Here is a 25,794-nt window from a genome sequence, read left to right on the forward strand (position 1 = left end):
CTGCAGCAGGATAACATAGTTTTCCTAGGGGCTCACTGATAGTTTCCTATCTTTGGAGTTCTAAGCTTTAAGTTGCTGGCTTTAAAAAAATTAACAGATTTAAAACTAAAGACAACACAGAAGCAAAATGAAAGTAAGGATTCAAAATGCAACTATAAATGATCAAATGCAGAAACACATTTACGGAAACATGCAGAACTGTAAATTAAGTAACAAAGGGAAAATGGACTTGAAAATCCTGTAAAACAAGTTAAGAGGCACTGGACATGGAATCAGTACTATAATTTATATTGAGAATTGCTGCGTGAAATGAGCTATAGTTAGACACTGGAAATAGCAAGATCATAGATTTTGAGCTGGAAGAGACTTAATACAACACCCTTATTTTACAAGTGAGGAAACTGAAGCTCAGAGAGTTTAAATGATTTTGCTCCTAGTCACATAGGTACTAGCCAAAATTTGAACCCAGGTTCTCTGATTCCAAATACAACACTCTTATCCTTCTACTATACCACACTGTCAAATTTGACAGTAGGTGATGAGTCTTTATTTTGGATTCAATAATTTGAAACAGGTTTTTAAAAAATCAAACTGGGTGAAAATTCAATTCTATACAATTAATTTAGTTTCTTTTAATTACAGGTGATTCTGTACAGGGAATTAATAAAAGGTTAATTTTCCATGTCAATGGCATTATAGAGATTAGCAACTAATTGGATTTGAGAGATAAGAGTGAGGAGTAGAGGATGACTCTGAGATTGTGAACTTGGGTGACTAGAAGGACAGTGGTACCCTCCAGTAAGGGGAAGTTTATTAGAGACAAGTGTTTTAGGGAAAAGATAATAAATTCTGTTTTGGATACAATGACTATGAGATATCTAGTTTGAAATATCCAATAGGAAGCTGACAGAATTCAGGAGAGAGTACAGCTGGACATACAGACGTAGGAGTCATCTGCATGGAGATGATCATTGAACATGGAGGAATTGATAATATCACCAAGTGAGAGCAGATAGAGAGTAAAGGGAAAAGGGTTAAGGACAATGTCTTGAGGGACACTCCATTTAGGGGTGTAAGAGATGAAGTACTCGACTGAGAAGGAAGAGGCGGACAGACAGAAGAGGAATCAAGAGAGTTCAGCGCCACATAAAGCAAGGAAGAAGAAATGGAAGGAGAGGGTGGTCAACAGTGTCAAATGCAGCAGAGGTCAAAAAGTATCATTTGATTGAACAGTTAGAAGAGTGTCAGTAACTATGAAGAGAGCAGTTTCAGCTGAATGATAAGGTCAGAAGTCAGAACAAAGAGAGTTAATGGGAAGACTCGAATATGTTTGTAAAAAGGGAAGCAGTCAATAAATTGGGAGAGATTGAAGATTAAAAAGAGTGTGAGTGATGGCTGGGACAATTCCCTAGAGAAGAGAGTACAGCATCAAGGGTATATGCAGTTTAGTTGTCCTAGCACACAGAAAGGGTACCAACTCATCAGAGACTAGAAGGAGAAAACAATGGAAGGTGATGTCAGAGAGATATGGGATCAGAAGAAAGGGAAAAGAGGGAGCTCTTAATGAACAGCCTGATCTTGGCAAATGGCTTCTACTTTTTTTTGGTGTAGAGGCAAGAGAGTAGGGAGAAGGAGTGGCAAGGGAGGCTTGAGGAGAGAAGAAAAGGTTTGGAACAGCTGCAGGGAATCAATTAAGGAGTAGCAGGACTGTATTACTGCAGTAAGGGGATAGTTGAGATTAGTCAGCATAAATTTGTAGTGGCCCTAGTCAGCAGTTTCATGACTTCTAGTTCTGTCCAGCAGCATGTGAGTAGGAATGAAGAAGGTGGATGGTGGGAATAATTCAAAGTTGGATTTTGACAAGGCAAGATAAAAATAAGGACAAAAGAACAAGGGATTATAGAACAGAGGATAGTCTAATGTCCAAGTGATTCACCAGGGGGTCAAGGATTGTTTTTAGACCTGGAAGGGACCTTAACCACTAATGTAACTCCTTTGACAGATGAGGAAACTGAGGCCTCAAGAAGTGACTTGTCTATAGTAACATAAACAGTAAGCAGCAAAGCTGATATCTGAACTCAGGACTCTAACTACAACCCTATACTCTTTCCACAATATTCTACTGCTGAAATCTTCACTGCAGTATTGTACCTTACTACATTGACCTTGAGAACATACAGTAAAAACTCTCTGAGGGGCAGCTAGGTGGCATAGTGGATAGAATTCCGGCCTTGGAGTCAGGAGCACCTAAGTTCAAATCTGGCCTTAGACACTTGACACTTTCTAGCTGTGTGACTGACCCTGGGCAAGTCACTTCACCCCAACTGCCTCACTAAAAAGCAAAACAAAACCAAAAAAAAACCCAAACAAACCCTCTTTTCTGGTTATAGTTTAGTTAACTAAGAACCTAATCCTAAGTACAGAGAAAGATCAGTACTTTTCATGAATAACACCAAGATGCAAATTAACGATCAAAGTGGAGAGCAGCAGACAAGAGTGTCTCTGGCTCAGTGGTAGTGAGAAGGAAAAACTATTAATCATCATCTGTCCTAAAATTCCCTTCATTATTGTAGATAATTGACTGATGGCTTCGATATTCAATACAATAAAAAAATTAACGAGAAAGTAAAATGAGAGGTTAATGAGGACATATTTCACTCAGAAGTGACTAATAAATCCCACGATCTGTACCTCCTTTTATGTGAAATAAATAATAAACTCTTGTTTTATGAGTTATATAAGAGATGGAATTTCTGGCAGCAAAGAATGAGTAGCAATCAGGTTAAAAGCTGAAGTGATGAAGCATTTTATAATTGTGTTGTTTATTTCTCCATGTACTCTGATGTCACAAACATCATTTCTATCATAGGACAAGATAAAAATAAGATAACAGCATCTGTCACATCTATGGCACCTTTTCATCTATACGTTTCAAAAGGATTCATTAAATCCTAACACCCCAGTGAGCCGACCTAGTGGGGACAAACTGAGGCAGAGGTGATGAGTAACCTAAGGTTTCCCAATAAATTAATACTATATATGGAAACAGCCAATGCTTTCTGGTTCTCATTCCTGGAACCAGGCATAAATCATAACTAAAACTACAAAATGTTTCTTCTCTTAAAATGGTCTGACAAAATCACATAATTTATGATTTGCAGTTAACAAATGTCTAGAACACACTTACATGAAATATCAAGTAAGAAGATAATTTAGAAATAAAGATTTGTTTTAGGTTTCTGCTACATGAAAAATAACAATTGTATCGACTCAGTCTCTTTCTTTCTTTTTAATCATATTAGTCATTCTGTGAAAGCAGACCCAAAGGAAAAAAAAATACAGAAAGTGAACAATATACTTTGATCTACATTCAGACTCCATCAGTTCTTTCTCAGGAGGAAGATAGCTTATCAGCAGTGTTTTGGAATTGTCTTTGATCACTATATTGCTGAGAATAGTTTAGTTATTCACAGTTGATTATCATACAGTATTATTGTTACTATACACAGCATTCTCCTGTTCTACTCACTTTACTTTGCATCAGTTCATATAAATCTTTCCAGCCTGCTCATTATTTCTTCTAGCATAGTAATATTCCATTATAATAACATACCATAACTTGTTCAGCCATTCCCCAAATGATGGGCATCCCCTCAATTTCCAATTTTTTGCCACTACAAAAAGAGCTGCTATAAATATTTTTATACAAATAGTCTGCCCCCCCACCCCCGCCTTTATCTCTTTGGAATACAGACCTAAAAGTGGTATAGTTGGGGTAAAAGGTATGTATAGTTTCATAGCCCTTTGGACATAGTTCCAAATTGCTCTCCAGAATCAGTTCACAACTCCACCAACAGTGCCTTGGTGTTCCAATATTCCCACATCCCCAACACTTATTTTCCTTTTCTGTTATATTAGCTAATCTGATAGATGTGAGGTGACACCTCAGAGTTGTTTTAATTTGCAATTCTCTAATCAACAGTGATTTAGAACATTTTTTCATATGACTATAGATAGCTTTCATTTCTTTGCCTGAAAACTGCCTGTTCACATCCTTTGACCATATATCAATTGTGGAATGACTTATATTCTTACAAATTTGACTCAGTTCTCTACATATTTGGGAAATGAGGCCTTTGTCAGAGATACTTCCTGTAAAAATTATTTCCCAGCTTTCTGCTTTCCTTCTACTCTTGGTTGCATTCGTTTTGTTTGTGAAAAACTTTTTAAATTTAATATAATCAAATTGCGTATTTTACATCTAGTAAAGCTCTCTATCTCTTATTTGGTCATAAATTCTTCCCTATTCCATAGATTTGGCAGATTTAAGCATTTATTTATTTGAAAAATATTCATTTATTTGACAGATTTATTTGATATTTACTTATTTGACAGATATAAGCATTATGGCATTACCCTTTATGTTTAAATCATGTACCCATTTTGTTCTTATCTTGGTCTAAGATATTGGTCTATACTCTATGCCTAGTTTCATTTTCCAGTTTCCCCAGAAGTTTTTGTCAAATGGTGAGTTCTTGTCCCAAAAGCTGGGGTCTTTGGGTTCATCAAACACTAGATTACTATGGTCATTTACTACTGATTGAGTTTCAATAAGGATTCCAATGTTATTTGAGAGGAATGACAATTGGACAAACGAAGAAAGGGAGAAAATTGTACTAGATTCCTTCTTTTTTTTTCTGGTGAAGCAATTGGGGTTAAGTGACTTGCCCAGAGTCACATAGCCAGTAAGTGTCATGTGTATGAGGCTGGAATAGAACTCAACTCCTCCTGACTCCAAGGCTGGTGCTCTATCTACTGCACCAACTAGCTGGGCCCTGTACTAGATTCTAAGAGGTTTCAAGCTGCTGGCTTCTTTTTCAGATGGTTTTTTTTCAATAACTCAAGTTATCATGTCTAACACCTTTCTTAGACCTTGACTACTCTGATCTGCAATGCAGATATTCTTAGTAACTTGTTTAATTTATTAACATATTCCCAAAAATTAGGAGCTAACGAAACCAGAATCAGGTTAGAAGTACATTCCATAACACAGAATGAATGATAGTCATCAGTTACAACAAGGAAACAACAACAACAACAAAAACCACCCTTTCTTTTGGGAATTTAAGTCTTTTCTTGCAATATAGTTACTGATTATGTACCACAAAAATGTTCCAATAACTTATAAACAAAAAAAATCTTTGCTATGCAAAATTAAGATAAGTAGTTAAAATGCTACATTCAAAACGTAGTTCAGGACTATATAAGAATTAAAAATAGACATGGGTTACTACCATCAAACAACATTCTAAGACTGTAAGTTAAAAACAATTTGCTGATCTGTAACTGTAGAAGGAGTTTCCATACCAAGAGTTTCCTATGTAGACAAGATCACAAATATGGACCAAAAATGTGTTATTGTAATCCTATTTTACAAACATTTGATTTCCTAATATTATCAGTTTGTTTTTGAAAAAGGAAAATTCATTTTTTCACAAATCTTGTTAAAGAATATTTTAACTGTCCAAATCTTCTAGAACATCTTAGATCATCAGTTGCTGGAATTTAACCACCAAAATTATGTCTTCTTAAATGCCTACCTGCGCATTGGCTTTCCGTCCATGCACCATGAAGAGAATCCTTCTCTCCAAATTTTAAAGCTCAATCTAAAAAAACAGAAAAGCATCAACCTTAAAGAAAGTTGTCACCATTCTTACTGCCAATATTAGTCCTAAAAAATAAATCCATTCATTTTCTAGGTTCATGGAAGATGAATTTTAAGAATTACAGTATTCTACAATTCAAAAGTTTGACACTTGTTTCTGTGGGCTACAAAATAATGACTTTAACTATAAGGTAACTACCAACTAGAACCCTGGATAAACTGGATTATCCATTATTTCATTACCTTAAAGGAAAATAAGGTGATAGCTAGGCTACCAGAGTAATCTTGCCTTTCTTTAACACCACTGTCACTTAATTTAGTGAGCATTCACAGAGTACATGGCACTGCCTGGAACTTAGTATTACTTAGAATGAGAGGTTGAACAGAAAAGGCCTTCCTTGTTCAACATTTCATCTGAAGGCTTTTAATATGCATTATTGTGAACAGAATCCAAACAAAAATTTGACTTTAAACACATCTCTCTCTCTCTCTCTCATACACATACACACAGAGCCCTTTTGTTCCTGAGGTCCACATCTGAGGGACAAGCAAAACATAATTAAAAAAAACCTTTTTCTTATATGCTCAATAAATGAAGAAGCATTAAGAGCTAGCACTATGTGCTGGTTGATAAGGACACCAAACCAAAAATAAATAGCCTCAAGGAACTTAATATTTTATGGGGGTAGACAAAAGTTACAGGTAAAAGGACAGGGACTGGACCTGTGAATTTTTTGGTATAGGGAACTCTCAAGTGAAGAACCTCCCTCTATCAATGTAGGCTAGTGCTTTCTCTTAAGTTCTAGTCTTAAAGAGTTGCCTAAAACACTGAGAGGTTAAGCGATTTGTCCAAAGTCTGAGGTGTTACTTGAGCCCAGGTATTCCTGTTTATTAAGCCTGTTCTCTATCCATTATGTTAGGCTGTCTCTCTCTATATTTTATGCGACATACATGAGTACAAATATACTCAATAGTTGCTAACATTTATATAGTACTCACATGTGCTGAGCACTTGCTAAAGGCTTTACAATTATTATCTTATTTGATACAACAACCCTAGGAGGGAAGTGCTATTATTATGGTCATTATCATTAACTCTTATTATTCCCATTATATATATGGGGAAACTGAGGCAAAGAGAGGTTTAGTGGCTTGCCCAGAGTCACAGTTTATAAGTGTCTGTGGCTTGATTTGAACTCAGGGCTTCCTGACTTCAGGCCTGGCACTCCTTCCACTTCACCACCTAGCTCCTTCTACATAGGTAAGTAACATGAGCACACATGCACTCACGTATATACATAAGTGTATTTGTATACACGCACAATGATATATACAAAATAAATACCAAGTAATTTTTTGGGAAGAAGGGGCGTTTGAGGGGTTAGGAAAGGCCTCGCTGGGAGACGGCAGAAGGATCGAAGGGGAGGGGGCGAGCATTCCACCCTGCTCGTGCCAAAACGGGGAGGGAGGAAACGGAACGTCCTCAGTGGGGTCCAGCAAGGCCAGTTTAACTGGACGTCAGGAAGGGAGAAGGGGAATCATGGAGAACAAGCCTGGGAAGGTAGGCTGGGCAGAGGGGTCTCTCCGGTTCGCGGGCGGTGGGCCCCGTAGGCCCTCGACGTCCTAAGGGCATCGGCGCGGTCTGGGAGCGCCAGTGGAGGAGTTCTGGTCCATGCCCATCACTTAGCGGCTGAGAAAGCCGAGGCCTGGACACAATTAGGTGAGTCGCCCAAGGTCACATGGGCAGCAGGAGCGGGATCTGAAGCCGGGTCCTCGGACCCCGCAGGGCCAGGTTGCCTTTCACAGGCCACTCTGGCCCCCAAGCGCCGGGGACAACTTCCGGGTCCTAGATTTAGCGCCGGGAGTTTCCCGGGGGTCCTACCCATTCGTTTTGCGCTCGAGAAGAAGGGCCCCGACTGGAGAAATGACTCATCCAAGGTCACCCGGGAGGCGGCAGGTGCGGGGTCTAAACCCGTGGCGGGGAGCAGAGCCAGCGCGCTCCTTCCGGGAGCCTGTGCCCCCGCTGCCCGCGCGTCTCCTCCGGGGCTTGTCAGCAGACCAAAGCACCGCCCCGGCCCGGGCCCCGACCGAGGAGACCCCGCCGACCACCCGCGGAGGGGGAGGGGACGGCGGGGGAGCGATGACAGGAGAAGGGCGAAGGTGCCCGCACCCGCCGACAGCCCAGCGCCGGACCCACCCTGTGGGCGCTGCCCGCGGGCGGGCTCCCTCCCCGGCCCCCGGCTCCCGGCTCCCTCCCGCAGGATTCTTCACTCACCCAGCCACGCACCCGCCCGGCAGCCACCGCTGCAGCCGTAGCCGCCTCCTCAGCAGCAGGATCCAAACCCCTCAGAGCCACTTCCTGCTCGTCTCTGTCCAGCGGCAGGAAGTGGTCCGGTTCCAAGAGAGCGTCGAGAGGAAACTCGCGCTCCCGAGAATGGTTCCGGGAGGCTCTAGTGGGGGCGGGGAAAAGAAAGGGCCTCTGGGTCTGGTCCCAGAGTGAGCGCACAGGGCTTTCTGCAGAGGGCGCTCGATTGGAGAGCAAAGCCTTGGGAGGCATATATTAAGCGCCTACTGTGGGCCAGGCCCTGTGTTAAGCGCTGGGGTTACCAAGAAAGGCCAAAGGCGGCCCCTGCCCTCAAGGAGCTCACAATGCGCAAACGACAGCGTCCAAGCTATCTTCCCTCCCCATGCAGAGATACCTTGGAAGAGGGGTTAACGGAGGAGTTGCATATACTGATTTATTTGTGACTTGTTCACCTTGGGGAAGGCTGCCTACCTGCTCAATATCCCAGGACTTGTAGTCCTAGAAAGAGCCCTGGAGATCTAAGTTCAATAAAATTGAATTCAATTGATTGATTGGATTCGACTCAACCCGATTGATTGGTTGAATTAAATTTATTTGAATTTAATTGAATTGATTTGACTGAATTCAGTTAAATTCAAAAAGCTTTTATTAAGGATTGCATAGTGGATAGAGACCTCTCTGGGAGTCTGGAAGACCTAGGTTCAAGATCTGTATGATGGTGGGCAAGTCCCTTAACCTCTCAATGTTCCTCTAAGGATATCAAAGTCGCAAAGCAATTGCTGATTTTCATTGGTACAGCAAGCTTCCTTTGAGGCAGCACGGCATGGTGGATAGAGAGCCAGGCAGGGAAGCAGCTGTCAAATTCTACCTCGGATGCCTACAAATTAAGCAGGTGACCCTGGGTAAGTCAGTCTCCCTGTGCCTTAGTTTCTCCCCCTAGAAAATGGAGGGGGACTCTGACGTCTGAGGTCTCTTCCAGGTCTGAATTTATAATCCTATGAGCCAGTGGAAATCATAAGTTGAGGGAATGTAATAACCAAGCCTTGTGGATGCTAACACCCAAATGAAAACTGTCCCTGCTCTCAGGAGGTTGCATGCTCTGGGAGGGTTGGGGGGGGGTGTAGTGGGGTGAGGAGAACATGTGTGTAGTCAAACTTGATATACAAGGTGATAGATGGGGAAAGGCACTGGCAGCAGGAGCTGGGGCTGATTAGGAAAGACTTTAAATGCCAGAATGAGAAGTAGGAATTTTGTCCTAGTGCCCATAAAAGTTCTTAACCAGGGAAGTGATGTGGTCAGACTTATGCTTTAAAAATATCAATTTGAATGTGATAGAAGATATATTGGAAACGGGAGAGACTGGAGACAGGGAGATTGATTTGGAGATTATTACAATAGTCTAGACTATTGTCTAGATAATAGTCCAGATAATGACATTGTATGGAATGGAGAGAAGGGGATGGATTTAGTAGAGATGTTGAACTGTCAAGACTTGGCAAGGTAAGAAGAGAGGGAAGAATTGGGCATGACTATGTGGACGTGAAGTTAGGTGACCACAAGGATGATGGTACACAACAAAAATAGGAAAGATTGGACGAGGGATGAGTTTTTGGGGGGCAGGGAAAGTAGATAATGAATTATGTTTTGGACATACTGAGCTTAACATTCCCATAGAACATCCAGATGAAGATTATCCAGGAGATGATCTCTTTTACCTGCTGACAATATATCTGGGTACTGGTTTACTCACCATTCACTAATGTTGTGCTCCATCTCCTTCTTAACTACCTTCATTGACTTGTTCTTAGTGCAGAAATGCTGGCTTCTAGCAGTCACATTTTAAAATGAATGTGCAGACTATAATAACAACAGACATGCATTTAACCCTTAAACAACTACCTAAGATAGATCATGCAAGTGTTATCCCCATTTTACAGATGAGGAAACTGGAGCTCCCAGAGGTAAAGTGACTTTCCTGTGGCCACACAGCTAGTAAATGTGAGAGGCAGGATTCAAACCCAAGTCTTCTGACTCCTACTTGACCAACTAACTATCCGTCACTCGGTGGTATCAAATTCAAATCAAAATGGGGCCCCTCAGCCATACCTAAGGATCTTTGCTGCTACATACAGGATTAGTTAAAAAAATTTTTTTAATATTTTCTATGTGCTATTATATTTGTATTTATTTTGTTAAATATTTCCCATTTACATTTTAACCTGGTTTAGTCTGCACTCTAGAATGTAGTTCTGTGTGTTTGACGCCTCTGTGCTGTTTCACACTGCTCCTCTGTGATGATGTGTTGGTGTGGGCCTTGTTCTTCAGGAATACATTTCAGGGAGACTATTGTCGATCAGTCAACAAGCATTTACTAAGAGCCTGCTGTGTGCCAGGCACCGTGCACAGTGCTGGAGATACAAAGAAAGACAAAAGACCATCCCAGCTCTCCCGGAGCCCAGACTGATGGGGGAGAAAACATGCCAACCACTATGTACAGACAAGATGTAGGCAGGACAAATTGGGGATAATTGACAGAAAGTGACACTAGCCTTTGATCTCATCACTGCTGCAATCTCTAGGATGTACTATTATTATAATTTTTGTAAAACAAAAGCATCTGGGTATTGTTAACTGGTAAACCTTCTGGATATACTGCTCTCCTCCTGATTCTGCACCTTTCTTCTTGCTACTCTCTGCACTGGGGATAGTTCTCCCAGCTCTCTCCTCTCCCTTCCTTCTGGGATGGAAAGAGTACAGTAGAGGGGAAGAGCATGGGTTTGAAAGCAGAAGATCTAGGTTCCTCGCTCAGTTCTATTTTATACTAGTTGATTTGGGGTAAGCTATTTCCTGTTCTTTGAGCCTCATTTTCCTCATCTGCAAAATCGAAAATTTGATGACCTCACCCTAAATCCCACAGTGGATTGGAGTAGATGACCTCTGGGGTCCCTTCCACCTCTAAATCCAGGACCCTAGAGTCCTACTTCCTAAAAGCCTTCACTTGATGGAATGGTAGTGAAGCAGGCATTTTATTCCACCCTCAAAACCCCAGTCTCTGAATAGATTATTAACATTTACTTATTTGGGAGCTGGGCACTTGCTACTTCATCGACTCTCACGGGCTTCTCAGTAGTCTTTTTTTCTGTTGTCAGCTTGGGATTTTAAATCTCTAAAAGTCAGGCATAGTATCTCAGAGTTTGTGTCCCAGAGTGGCCGAGGTAGTCCTGGACAACAAGACCACTTTTACCAAATGGCTCCTCGATGGTGACAGAATAAATCACGGCAGAATTCCCGTGCAGCAGAAGGATCAAGTTAAGTGTCCCCTTCTCGCCTCTTGCGGGCTTTACAAATCATCGTCAGAAGCCCTTCCTCTCAGAGAGCAACAGCTAAGCCTGGGGAAGGCTGGGACCCAGCGTGGGCAGTGTTTTTAACGTTAAAATCCTTGCCTTCTGGAGAAGGCAGAAGGCTTATGTGGTGAGGGCTAAAGGTTAGGGCCCAGAAACGGGTCTGAGGACAGAGAGAGAGAGAGGGAACCTGGCTCTTGGCCTGCCTTCAGCCGCTGTATGCCTGCGTTGCTCGGGCTGCAGGGGGATGGGCTGCAAGACGCTGAACCTCCCCCTCCCCCTTTCCTACCAGCTGTACTCTCTCCACAGCTGCCCAGTGCAGGCCGAGGCAGCAATTACCATGGTAACGGGGGAAGCCCAGAGATCAGTAAGAGAAGAGGGGAGAGGGGCTGGGGAAGGGTGGGTTGGGGCTGTGTGCAGTTTGGCTGGGGATAATTGGGTGGTGGCAAGGTGTTGAGAAGCAGAGCGCCGGGCAGCTCCAACACCAGCCTTTGTGAAGGGCAGCCATTCTGATTCTCTTACTGGCACCTGATCTGTGTGTGTGTGTGTGTGTGTGTGTGTGTGTGTGTGTGTGTGTGTGTGTGTGTATGTGTTACAATCAGGGACATCACAGGAGGTTCCTGGCACCTGATTGTGTGTGTGTGTGTGTGTGTGTGTGTGTGTGTGTTACAATCAGGGACATCACAGGGGTTCCTGGCACCTGATTGTGTGTGTGTGTGTGTGTGTTACAATCAGGGATGTCACAGGGCTTCTCCTCTCCCTGCCCTTCCCGCAATGGCATACGGTGATGCCCTGTTTCTCAAGGAAGTCTCTCTGAATCCACATCTCAATACCTCTCTCTTCCTCCTGTCTTTCTGATCTTGGCAGGCCAGACATCTACTTGTGTTCTGTTGCTTTCTGCGCAGAGCCCATGATGTCTTGGGAAGTGTTCTCAGGGATTTCCCACCAAAGCAACAACAGTAACAAATCCGCTTTCTGCTATCTGCTACTGGAGTTGTGCTAAAGATGCCTTGAGTGCAGAAAATAAGGTGGCATCCCAACCCAGTTACAAAAGCAGTTCTTTTGATCGCCTGTGCAATAGTCTACACAACATTATATAAAAGGACTAATAGTAGGTAGAAACTAATACTGTCTTAGGACCATTTCTATCTGAACTCCATTGAAAAAGATGAGAATTAGAATAATAATGATGATGATACCCCTGACATTTATAAAACGTTTTACTTTCCAAAATACTTTATGTACATGATCTCAGTTAATTGCCCACAATCCACAAACATAGGCAGGATAGGTATTCCCCTTTTGAGGGATGAGGGAATTGAGGTACAGAGAAGTTAAATGATTTGTTCATGGTCACAGCTAATTAGTGGCAAGCAGCAGGTCTAGAACATAGGCCTTCTTATAAATAATCGTTTTCCTTCTAGTTATACCACATTACGATTGCATAGTTCCATAGTATCCTCAGGTTATGTGTTTTAGCCTGAGTTGATGGTGATTGTTATATAATTGAAGGATAAAAGATGCAAAAGACAGAGAGAGATCAGTGGCTATTGCAGACTGTTTAATGGAATGCCTTCATCTTGGTAGTGTCAGCAGGGGTCCCAGGGTTTGGTCTTCAGGTTTACAGGTTTAGAAATTTTGTTTTATCTTTTCACCTAGGAATGAGTATGACCTGAAGGGGATTGATTCACACTAAGTAATTTTTAAAAAGACAGTTTTATAAGCCAGAAAGGCAGTTTATTAATTCATACTGACAAATTGCTGAATAGACCAGAATATTGTTATCATCTTGTCAATACATTCTCTCTCCGACAAGAAAGTTTTTTTGGTAAGCAAAGTTACTATCACAGGGTCGCTTGGTGATTATAGTTATGACAAAAGAAGTGGATTGATCTAGATATCATCTTTAAGTTATAATAGCTTGCTGTATTCTTGACTGTAAGTCTTTATCTGCCAGGCAGACAGGGATATTCAAATTTGACCCTTCTAAACAATGCTAGGGAAACATGTACATTTTTGATACATCTTTTTCTAAACTAGTCCTTGCAGAGAAATGCTTATTTTAATAATTTAGTGGAGGCTTAATTTCAACATTGTGGGCATTTCGAGTATCTTTTCAGATCGCAACCCATCTATAGCTCATCCCAAGTCATTCTTGACCATATTCTCCAATAAATTCTCTGGAGAGGATCTATCTAATGAGCTGGGGTTGGGGCTGGGGAGTTGTGTGCAAACCTTCATAGGATCATAGACTCATAAAAGGAGCCTCTGAAGTCAACTAACTTATTTTACAAATGAGGAAACTGAGGCCTAGAAAGGTTCGGCAGTTTGACCCGGGTCATATAAGTAATAGAAAGTAACAGACCTAGGATATGAACCTATGTACTCTGACCTAAACCAGGCACTCTTTCTACTATGCCATGCTGACGAGACAAATTTCATGGACATCCGTGCAGCATCTGGATTGTCCATTTTTATCCTTTGTTCTTCTTCTATGACCAGCCCCCTGCTTTGGTTCTCCTCCCACCAATCTGACTAGTCCCTCTCAGTCTCTTTCGCTTGCTCACCATCCATAACTCATCCCCTAACTTTAGATGTACCCCAAAGCTCTATCCTCATCAGATCCCATGGGTTTAATTATTTCTCTACACAGAATACTTACAAATCTCAAAAGGTAGCCATAGTTTCTATCCATAACCCAGTCCTCCATCACTAACTACTGTTCCTTTTGGTCCTTTTGAACTGCAAGTCCCTAAGACATCTCAAACTCAACATGTCCCAACCAGAACTCATCATGTTTCTTCCCAAATCCTCTCTTCTACTGAACTTCCCTATTTCTGTCTAGACCACCAACATTCTTCTAGTCTTCCAGGTTTGTGACTTTGGTGTTATCTTTGACTCTTCACTCTTCTTTACTCCACATTAATTGGTTGCCAAACCTTGCTCTTTTTTCCCCCTCCGTCTTTTGTACCACATCTGTTCTCTCTACTCACAATGCCAACAATTTCTCATCATCCCAGATCTAGACTACCAAGACAGTCTTCTCAATGGTGTCCCTGCCTCATCTTTCCCCACGCTAATCCATCCTCACAGCTGTGAAAGTGATTTCCTGTAAGTGCAGATCTCAACATATCACTCCCCTGCTCAACAAACTTCCTTGGTACTCCATTGTCTTTTGGATCAAATATAAAACCCTCCATTTTTCTTTTAAAGACCTTTACCACTCAGCCTGAGGACAGCTAGGTGGTACCATAGTGCACAGAGTGCTAGGCCTGGAGTCAGAGTGTGAATGTGGCCTTAGCCGCTTAGTAGCTGTGTGACCCTGGGCAAGTCACTTTACTCTGCCTCAGTTCCTCAACTGTAAAATTAGCTGGAGAAGGAAATGGCAAACCACTCCAGTATCTTTGCCAAGAAAACCCCAAATGGGGTCACAAAGAGTTGGGCATGACTGAAACAACTCAACAATAACAAACCATGTGTCCCTGACCTATCTTTCCATCAGTCTCTTTATATATTACTCCTCTTTCTACATTTTTTGTTCCAGCTACACTGACTTTCTGTTTTTCACACAACGCACTCCCCCTCCCATCTCTGTGACTTTGCACCATCTCCAGTGTCTGCAATGCCCTCTGGCTTTACCTTAATTTCTTTGTATGCCTGTATTTCTTTAAAATGTAGCTCAGGCACATCCTTCTACTGGAAGCTTTTCTGGTTCCCACCCAACTGCCAACGTGCTCCTTCTCTGCCTTGTATTTATTTTCTGTTTATTCTGTACAAATGAATAAATGCTGGCTCTGTGAGTCTAGACAAGTCACTTAGTGCTCTAGGAAATGTTAACATGATTATACATTGAAGAGAATGTGCTGACCTATACTGGCAGAGGAAGTGCCTCCTTGGATACTCCTTACATCTATGAAATCTCAAGGCCAGGCCCTATGTATATTTTAGATATACTCATATATGTACATGTTTCTTTCCCTGATAGATTATCAGCTTGTAGGTACTGTTTTATTCTTTTATCTTTGTATCCCAATGCTTAGCTGCTTGAGGATAAAGGTTGTCTCCTTTTATTTTTGTATAACCAGTGCTCAGCACAGTGCCTGGCATTTAACAGATTTAATAAATGCTCGCTGATTAATTGACTGCCATGTGGAGGAAGGGAAAACTGTGTAGCCTCTCTCTGTCTCTGTCTCTCTGTTTCTCTCTGTCCCTCTCCCCACTTCACTCTCTCTCATTCAGCTACCCTCTCATCCCACAGTCCTCACAAATCTATAGCACAACTACCAGGATTCCAGTTTGTCTGACTAGCCAACGTCCTCCAATATTTTGATGCCATCTGCCTGGTATAAGGTGAGGGCAGAAATATCTGTTGAGTCTTTCTTTCCTGATTGCTACCATTTTCCCACTTTTTCCATACAAGACCCAGTCATCACCACATATAGTCTATGGAGGGCAGAATCTTTATTCTGCTTAGTTATTTAAATGGAAAAGGGCAGACATTTCTTGATACCGGGAATATATTTCTTCCATTTAGACTCTATGCAGGACATTCTCCATGATAATGGCAAATGCCTGCAGTCTCCCTGTTTTATGCTTCAGTTGATATTGATAATTAGTGACTCATCAAATAAAGCTATCTCTGTGGTAGCATCTGTTAAGGAGTTTTGTATAATGTTCACTTATATGGAAGGGAAGCACCTGATTGACACCTTTAAGGCTGCATTTTGCCCCACTGAGTCAGTTTTATTTGTTTTGTAATTAAGAAACAAACACAGTGAGATCTTACTTGTATCTTCCATATCTTTCTGGCAATTGTGTGGCTGTGAAGACTTGCTTTGCTCAGCTGTAGAAAATCATTTAGGAAACCCTGCCTATTGTCCTTTCACATTATAAGCAAGGATAACTTCAATACACAGGCAGACCATTCTTAGAGATTTTATAAAGATGAGAAAGTAGGCATATAGATTGGTAGTGACTGATGTCTTTTCAATTACTTTTTTTTTTGGTAACAATATTTCCTGTGATTTTTTTCTATTATTTTTGAATCTTTCTCTTGAAAGATCTTGTCTTAAAAAATCTTTCCCTGAGTATCTTTAAAGTTCTCTATGTTTTTCTGTATGTCTGTGTTCTGGTTCAGCAGCTTTTGCAAACTTTTTCTTCTTAAATGCCATTACACTTACTCATATAGCAATTAAGTATTGAATTTTTAGAGTTCTGATGACTGGTTTTATTATTATCAATAATGAGAATAAGTTGCTATAGAAATATTGGCAGATTCATTTCATTTTGTAGCTATTTGTTGTCCTCTTTGCAATTTTATCTACTCTCTATATGTTTTTGAGATTATCTGGCTTAGTTGGGTCTCATGCTCAGCTTTTCACAGCGTTGTTTTCCCCATCACTGCTTTTTGCTGTTTTGCAAGGTGGTATTGCTCATCATCTTTTTTCATCCTGCTTGGTAATGTTTTGCAAATATCTTTGCCTGGCAAGGAGATGAAATGTCTATTGGCTGGTGGTTTGTGGACTCTTGGTTTTATTGTGGTGACCATTTTATATCAGTCAAACGTCTTTAGGAAAAGGTAATTAGCACATTTGGTATCATTACTTTTATGCATTTTCAATTTGTAAGCCAACAGCATGTTTTGGATCAGGTTAGAGCTGTTCTAATTCTATGTAGTATCTTTTGATATTTTTCTTTTCTTTTAATTTGGTGTTGATTTAGATCTTTGCTTTAACTAAGTGATGACCCTCCACCTTCCTTGCCAGACTCTTCCAGATGTTTTCCAGATGTTTTCCTTCCTAAAATGTGGCGATTAAAATTAAGCCAGATGTTCCAGATATAGTGTGACCAGGTGAGGGTGCAACAGGAAGATTGCTTCCTTTGTTCTGTCTGCTATGACTCTCTGACGTGGCCCAAGATCAAATTAATTGTTTTGATTATTTGATTTGCTTACATATTGAACTTGAAGCCCACTAAAACCTCATGTTTTTTGGGGTTTTTTTTTTTGGATAAAAAGCTGCAGTAAGTAGAATGCTGGGCCTGGAGTCAGGAAGACTTGAGTTCAAATGTGGCCTCAGATGCTTACTAGCTGTGTGCCCCTGGGCAAGTCATTTAACCTCTGTTTGCTTTAGTTTCCTCATCTGTAAAATGGAGAAAATAATAACTCTTAACCTCCCAGGGCTATTGTAAGGTTCAAATGAGGTAATAATTATAAAGCACTTGGCACATAGCAAGCTCCATATAAATATTACCTATTATTAGCTATTATCTTGTATTTCTGACTTTTAAAATTCCAGTTTAAGATTTTACACTAACCCTATTAAGTTTCATTTTAATAGTTTTTACCTGATCATCTAGATCAGGGGTGAGGAACCTGTGACAGCTTTGTGGCCACATGTGGCCCTCTAGGTCCTCAAGTGCAGTCCTTTGACTGAATCCAAACTTCACAGAACAGATCCCCTTAAGAAAAGGATTTGTTCTGTAAAACTTGAACTCAGTCAGAAGGGCTGCACTCAAGGGCCTAGAGGGCTACATGTGGCCTCGAGGCCAGCTGCAGTTTCCCTACCCCCAACCTTATCAAAATCGTGTGTGTATCTCGTGTGTGTGTGTGTGTGTGTGTGTGTGTGTGTGTGTGTGTGTAAAGGGTTTCTAGTTTGTCTTGCTTGTTGCCCATACTTTGTGCATTTCTATATAAATATCTAAGGATATGGATTTTATTACCTACTGCTGAAGAGGTCTAGGGGTTTTGGGGTGCTGGGACCCCAAGATCGTGGTACCGGGCCCTGCCTGAAAGAATTCAACTCAAATCTTCATCAGCCAGAGGAAAAGTTTGTTAGTGGTAAAACATGTAGGCCGGGTGACGCTCATAAAGGTGAGCGGGCATGAGAGGTTCTCAGCCTTGTGGGCCTGAGATTCTCAGCTGGGTGATGCCCGTAAAGATGAGCGGACATGAGAGGTTCTCAGCCTTCTGAGCGTGAGATTCTCAGCATCTGAATGAGGGCCAAGGTGGATCTTAAATACTAAAGTAACTTTGGGTGGCCAGAGAAGGGGGTTGGGTAAAGGGTGTAGGTAACAATTCTAATTGGGGAGGTCTGCCGAGATTGAATAGACAATGGGAATAGATAATGGAGGAACAGGGAGGCAGAAGTTTGAAAGGCATCAGCACAAAATCAAGGTGGGGCTAGGACTTTCAAAAGGAGACAAAGGAAGGCCTTTCTGGGGCCTATAGACAAGAGGGAGCCAGATTCTATTCAGGGCAAGGGTTGAAGGTGCATCTGAATAAGATCTAAAGGTAAGCTAGGGCTTTCAAGGGAGATGAGGGTCTGGGGCCTGTGAGTCAGATTCCCTTTGGGGCAAAGGGGGGAAGATCTTGGCTTGGGCCCCACCCTCATCACTGCTTTCTTGAAGCAATCTAAATCATACTGATCTTTTAAGTACCGGTTCTAGTCATATTCCCTTCTTGAAGATTTTCCTAAAAATAACCATTGAGTGGTACAGAAATTAGAGAAAGCAGTATTATATTATAGAAAAAAACTCTTAGTGCAATTTTAGGCTATCATATCTTAAAGTTTGCTCCAAGATTTTTGGGATCCTTCTTTTGTGCTTTGTATGTAGCAGGTACTTGAATTAATGAATATAAAAGCATTTATTAAAGGTTCCTATGTGCCAAGAATGTACTATGTGTTACAGTTGGACAAATACAAAAATCTTTGTCTTTAAGGATCCTACTTTCTAGTAGAAGAAGATGGTGAGTACTGGGGAGTTTGGATGCTTGTGTTTGGGATTAACATGATTTAACAGATCAGCCTCAATTTAGTAAATGCTTGCTAGGTGCTAGAGATACAAAGAAAGACAAAAATGCAATCACTGCCCTCAAGGAACTCATTCTAATGGGGGAAACAAGATACAAATGACTAGAGTCAAAAGGTAAACTGGTTTAAGGGAGTAAATTACACATCCTTTCTAAATGCAGTGGTGGTATTTATTTTATTTTTTATGGTTTCATAACTGGAAAGTAGGGAGAGGTGGATTTTGCAGTTGTGACAAGGCAGCTGGTGAGAAAATGGTCAGGGAGGAAAGTGATACCTATTTGATAAGAGAATGAATGAGCTCCCCTGTTTTCAACTTGCTTCCATATGTTTTTCTCCTTAAGGAGATTATTCAGTCAAGTCACCTTGTCTTTGATTTTCCTGAGATGATGGAAATAGACAATTCATGTCATTAAATAAAAAATACTAGGGTTGAATTTTTGTTTCATTTTGGGTCACTCAGAGTCATTAAAAGCATTGCCCAGTTTTAGAAATGAAATCCTATTTGCTTTCCTCCTACTAAATTCTAGTCTGGGTGGCCTCCATCCTTATAGCTGTGATGTTTAAAAAGTTCAAGGGATATAGTTTCTGGGTAATGTAATCATTTTATTAATAATGGCAGCATGTTTATTAATAAAAGGAAGTCAATGACACTCTTGAATGCCGAAGAACTGCACATGGCTGTGAGCTCACATTTTATATGCCCTTGGAAGAATGAGTGTTCCTGAGGGAACTCTGATTGGTTAACAGTTAATGAGAGAATTGAATATTATAATGGGAGGCAAGCTATATTGCAGTGAGGGTCTTTGGGTATGTGACTTGGATCACCCAAGGCTTGGTCAAAGAGACTTATCAATTTACATATTACCTGTCTGACAAGAGGGAGAATCCATGTTTTCCCGGACTTGTCTGAGCGAACACAATGAACAGGAATGTGCCTATTAGCCTAAATTTATAGTTTCTTTTATTGTCTTTGATTAGATCTAGCTATCCTGTCTGGGTAAGTCTTTGAGAGAGATTTCCCACACTGGTTGATGATTTCTGGATGAGAAAGTGGGAAAGGGGAAAAATCTTGGTTTCAATACAATAATTAGTTATTAATACAAGAGAGAAATAATCATTTTTCTCATAGAGCTTACTATATGCCAGTTGAGGTACTAAGTGATTTTACAATTATTATCTCATTTCATCCTCACAACAATCTTGAGAGCTAAGTGCTGTTGTTATCCCCATTTTACAGATGAAGAAACTGAGGCAAGGAGAGGTTAGGTGAGTTGCTGAGGGTCACCCACCTAGTAAGGGTCTGAGGCTGGATTTGAACTTGTCTAAGGACACACAGATGGTAGCAGGGGCAGGCAGGATTTGAATTCAGGCCTCTGTGAATTCAAATCTAGTGCCCTGGCTACTACACCTCCTAGGAGATATACAAAGTTTTTTCTAACTGCAAAGTCAGCTGAATTAGTTGACCCTGCGAGATAGCTATACTTATTATCCACACTTTATTGGTGGGGTACAGGGGCCCTGGTCACCATTCCAGGGAGGAGAAGAGTATTTGTGGTCCCTTACAGACCAGAGCACGGGCTGGGAAAGCAGTGACCACACCTCTCCTTGGATCATGCCACCTTGAAAGAAGAGCTTGCAGACCCCCAAGATAAGCTCTGATAAAAGCACATGACAGGAATGAAAGTCTTGGAGAAGGGTGGGGGGAGATGAGGCCAGAAATATCTGTTCTGCCTCCCTTGCAGCCACATATAACTACAGCCCCTCACCACATGTAATCCCTCTCTCAGCTTGGGGCACCATATACTTATATTTGGGTGGTCTGTCCATAGGAATGTAATTTTTGGTTGCTTATATTTAGGGGTTGGGGGCCAGATTTCTTTCTAAAAGCTGGAACAATTTGCTTTTTGTTTTATGCAGTTTTCATTTATGATTTCTTGAAATATATCTCCAAAAAACCAAGTTTTTAAAAAAGTAATGGTTTTTAAAAGAGTCCATTGATTCTCTGAACCAGCCCATTATTTTTCAGATGGAGCTACCTAATTGCCCTTTAAACCCAAATCACTCTAGCTTTCACTGAAGGCTAATAATAGTCCCAGCCCAAGCCTCTATGGCACATTTTTTAGGCTTTGATGGCTTACAATAGAGGTTCCCAAACTTATTTGGCCTACCACCCCATTTAAAAAAATTACTCAGCACCCGCCTGGAAATCTTTAACCCTTTAACATTTTTTAAAAATTTGCATCATTTCAAAAAAATATAATTTTTTAAAAAATGATACATCTTAAATTTAATAATTTGTTGTATATTTGTTTTTTCCTATGTTGAAATTTTGATTATGTAATATTGCATCATGTTACCATATAGTATTGTATTGTAAACAAGTCATTACATGCACATATTCTTGCTGATGCATGCTGGATTTCCCAACAATGTGCTGAACACTTGCCTGCCAACACTTTCTTGTTAAGACTTGTCAGTGGACTTGACCCTGATAGGTTATAACCTGCATTTTGTATGTTTATTTGGAAAATTAACATGTATGAACAGTTTTCTGTTTTCTTCTCTTTTCTTCTTTCCTTATGCTTCCACCACCCCCATATTTTTATTCAGTGCCCCCAATCACATCCAAGGCTACTATTGCCCCCTACCTCCCCCATCTTCCTAGCACCCCCTAGGGGGCAGTATCACCCACTTTGGGAACCTCTGCTTAGAATTGTTTTCTGTTCTGCCCAGAAACTTTGAGGCTCTTCCCCTCCCAGACTGATGTTTTTATGATGGTAAATTAGGCCATCTTTTGTCTCAGTTCTTGCCCAGCCTGGTAGTCATTGAAAGGGAGTTGCCTCAGACAGATTGAGGCCTGGAAAAGACCTTTATTTACAAAGGCCAAAGTCACCCACTGCATTCTGGGCCACTGCCAGTTTTGACCTGTCTTGCCACTGGACTTTAATGACTCTGGAGGAAAGAGTGAGGCTGAAGACTTTGTGCAACTCTGCCTCACTTAAATCCAGTTCATGGGCAAATCAAGACACCACTTGTGATGTCATTGGTCTTCTTTGAAGAAGAAGAACAACAATTCAGTTCAATTCAACAAACATTTTTAAGCATTTGCTCTTTGCAAGGCACTGTGCCATAAATTTCTTTTGGGCGGAGGAAATCTTTCCCTTACTTTGTAAGTGTGGGTGCTAGGCCCCAAATATGTGCCCTACATTTATTGCTCGGCTTTTCAGAACAGTTTTTACATCACTCATTTTTCCCTCTCAGGTGTCAAACAAGAAAATGGTTTCATTAATAGAGCCAGAACCTACCAAGGAACCTGAAATCTTAGAAGAACAAGAAATCAGCATGGCGTCTGAGGACGAATCTGGCTTAAATCCTCTTCTTCGACATATTCTTACAGGAAATGTAGAGCTTCTGCAGAAGCTTCTTGAAGACACAGAAGAGCCCTCTCATTCTAAGGCCATGCAACTAATTATGGAAGAAGATGTCATTGGAAGGAACTTCTTGTACACAGCATGCATGGCTGGGCAAAGCGAAGTGATTAGATTATTGGCAAAATATGGTGTGAACCTGAACGAGAAAACGGCTAGAGGTATTCTATTCTTTTTCTTTGGTGTTATTTCTTAGGAATGAAGTCAATCAACTAACGAAGCAATCTAATATCTTTAATTTAAGGTTGAGTAAATTTGACAGCTATTTTTATATTTTCCTTTCATTTATACACAGGTAACAGGTATCGCCAAGAGCAAAGCAGCTTAAGTGAGCTTTAAGTATTTTGTGAGGACAAGGAAATTCCCTCCTCTGTAGTGAGATGACTTTTTTTCAGGTCTTCCTTCACAAGAAGACAGAATTCATGCCCTGAAAACAACAATGGTAGTAATGATCATGACTGTTATCTATTCAGCAAAAAAGTGTTCGGGACCAACTGGATAATACCTCATTTTTAAAATGTCATTATTTAGGTTTTTAGTATTGAAAATAATAAGCAGACTCACTTTCGAATCCCAAAAGCATTTATTTGGGCTGGTTGTTGTCCTTCATTCTGGAAGAGGACCAAAATGACATCACTACAGTCATTTACTAGAGTCAAGTTACAGTGCGTCTGACTGGCTGATCAGACCAATACGAGATCAGAATGCTCCACCGCAGGTTGGACACAAATAGTCCATGTGAACATTTGGGGTGAATTCTCTAAATCTGCACATCTCATGTGTCTTTTGAGCTACTTCAATTCTGCTTTGCTCATAGAGCATAGCGCCTTCTCTGATGAAGGCATGCCATGTTGAGAGGTCCCTGTGCCAGTGTCTTCCACGTCACAGAAATATTCAGGCACTGAAAAGGCACATGCATAAACAGGTTCACAGTAAAGCAAAGAGTACACTGCCCTCTAGGTGTTAGAAAACTATTAGTGGTACGAGGATAAGGAGTAGTAGTACAAATGTACATTCAATATGGTGTTGAAAGGAACCCCACACATGGTATGACAAGGTGAATATGTTCTCATTGCCTGGGCTGAGGATGTCTTTCTTTCGGATATTCCCAGATAGCTTTCTTGTCTCTGTAGATGCAGTCATTCACTCAATTAAATCAAGGACCTACCATATGCCAGGTACTGTGTTAGGTGTCAGGAATACAAAGACATGAGAGAAAGGATCCCTACCCTCTAGAAATTTACATTCTTTCAAGGGGAGACAACATGTACATCTATATGTATGGACAAAATAAATATGAGCTACTTTGAGGGGGATGTGCTAGCAGCTGAGAGGATTGAGAAAGGCTTCACGTAGAAGGTGATAAACTGAACTTTGAAGGAAACTAGGGATTCTAAGAGAAAGAAGGCACAGAGATAGGAGAGTGAGTGTTGTGCTGGGAGCACCTGCCTCCCCGGCCGTGGTCTGATGCTGGCAGAGTGTGAAGAGAGAAAGAATCACGGGCCAGGTGGAAGATGGGAAGAACAAACTCTGTTTATTGATCTGAGGGCTCAGGCTTATATAGTACTGGATCAAGCAACAGTAACATTATTTTTCCTCCCTACCTGCATCCTGTTCTCAGCCAGTCAGACGCACTGTAACTTGACTCTAGTAAATGACTGCAGTGATGTCATTTTGGTCCTCTTCCAGAATGAAGGACAACAATCAGCCCAAATAAATGCTTTTGGGATTCGAAAGTGAGTCTGCTTATTATTTTCAATACTAAAAACCTAAAAATGACTTTTTAAAAATGAGGTATTATCCAGTTGGTTCCCGAACAATTTTTTTTTGTTGAATAGATAACAGTCATGATCACTACTGCCATTGTTGTTTTCAGGGCATGAATTCTGTCTTCTTGTGAAGGTAGGGGGTGTCTAGATAGCATTTTCTTTTCTTTTTTTTTTTTACTCTTTTTAGAATTATTTTATTAATTTATTTTGATTTATCAACAATTACTTCCATATGCTTTTGGGTTTAAAATTTTTCTCCCACTTCCTCCCCACCACCCTCCCCAAGACAGTGTACAATCTGACATAGGCTATACATTTACATTCCTATTAAACATATTTTCACATTAGTGAAGTTGTAAGTAAAAATTAAAACCCATAGGAGGAACCATCAGAAAGAGGAAACAAAACTCAACAGAAGAGAAAAAAAAGATAGCAATTCAACTTCCATAGTTCTTTCTTTGGATGTGGATAGCATTTTCCATCACGGGGCCTCTGGAGATGTCTTAGATTCCTTTTATTGCTGAGAAAGGTTAAGTTTATCAATATTAGTCATCTCACAACGTGGTTGTTATTGTGTACAAAGTTCTCTTGGTTCTGTGCACTTCACTTAGCATCAGACCATACAAGTCTTTCCAGGTTTTTTGAAGTCAGCCTGTTCATCATTTCTTATAGCACAATAGTATTCCATTACATTCATATACCACAACTTGCTCAGCCATTCCCCAATTGATGGGCATCCTCTCAATTTCCAATTCTTTGCCACCACAAAAAAAGCTGCTATGAATATTTTTGTACATGTGGGTCTTTTTCCCATTCGTGTGATCTCTTTGGGATATAGCACTAAAAGTGCTATTGCTGGGTCAAAGGGTATGCACATTTTTATAGCCCTTTGGGCATAGTTCCAAATTGTCCTCCAAAATGGTTGGATCATTTCACAGCTCCACCAACAATGTATTAGTGTTCCAATTTTCCCACATCTTCTCCAACATTTATCATTTTCCTGTTTTATCATGTTGGCCATTGTGATAGGTGTGATGTGGTACGTCAGAGTTGTTTTGATTTGCATTTCTCTAATCAATAATGATTTAGAGCATTTTTTCATGACTATAGATGGCTTTAATTTTTTTATCTGAGAACTGTCTGTTCATATCCTTTGACCATTTATCAATTGGGGAATGACTTGTTTGTTGGTTTTTTTTTTATTTTTAGGCAATTGGGGTTAAGTGACTTGCCCAGGGTCACACAGCTAGTAAGTGTCAAGTGTTTGGTCTGAGGCTGGATTTGAACTCAGGTCCTCCTGACTTCAGGGCTGGCACTCTATCCACTGTGCCGCCTAGCTGCCCCTTGTTTGTTTGTTTGTTTGTTTAATTTTTAAAACAGCACACTCTTGTGTACAGTTAAGCACTAAGTACTTGGTCTGAAACAGAAGCTTTTTACTGGGGTACCTTTTCTCCCTCCCAGCGCAGTGTTTCTAG

General features: G+C 40.8%; 2 protein-coding genes across 8 annotated transcripts in view; one reads left to right on the plus strand and one right to left on the minus strand.

The window, feature by feature from the left end:
- Positions 1 to 8,040, minus strand: part of KLHL20 (kelch like family member 20) — a 63,617-nt gene extending 55,577 nt beyond the window's left edge. For 3 of the 4 annotated variants that reach the window (XM_078156489.1, XM_020970447.2, XM_078156488.1), the window contains exons 1-2: positions 7,941 to 8,031; positions 5,601 to 5,666 (exon numbers count right to left, since the gene is read on the minus strand). In XM_078156489.1, coding sequence (XP_078012615.1) covers positions 5,601 to 5,623 — 23 coding nt within the window. In that variant the 5' untranslated portion in view covers positions 5,624 to 5,666; positions 7,941 to 8,031. Of the gene's footprint in view, positions 1 to 5,600; positions 5,667 to 7,940 lie in introns of all 4 variants that reach the window. The other variant, XM_020970448.2, reaches the window with a different exon arrangement.
- Positions 8,041 to 8,705: 665 nt separating this feature from the next.
- ANKRD45 (ankyrin repeat domain 45) overlaps positions 8,706 to 25,794 on the plus strand; it is a 54,139-nt gene continuing 37,050 nt past the window's right edge. Inside the window, exons 1-2 of one of the 4 annotated variants that reach the window (XM_020970457.2) lie at positions 8,706 to 8,872; positions 22,520 to 22,711. In XM_020970457.2, the coding sequence (XP_020826116.1) occupies positions 8,794 to 8,872; positions 22,520 to 22,711 (271 nt within the window). In that variant the 5' untranslated portion in view covers positions 8,706 to 8,793. Of the gene's footprint in view, positions 8,873 to 11,181; positions 11,679 to 22,519; positions 22,712 to 25,794 lie in introns of those variants that run through there. The other 3 variants (XM_020970458.2, XM_020970455.2, XM_020970456.2) reach the window with 3 other exon arrangements.

The sequence above is a fragment of the Phascolarctos cinereus genome, unplaced genomic scaffold (genome assembly GCF_003287225.1).
Source record: "Phascolarctos cinereus isolate Bilbo 61053 unplaced genomic scaffold, phaCin_HiC Scaffold_5;HRSCAF=322, whole genome shotgun sequence".
In the NCBI taxonomy this organism is placed as follows: Eukaryota; Metazoa; Chordata; class Mammalia; order Diprotodontia; family Phascolarctidae; genus Phascolarctos; species Phascolarctos cinereus.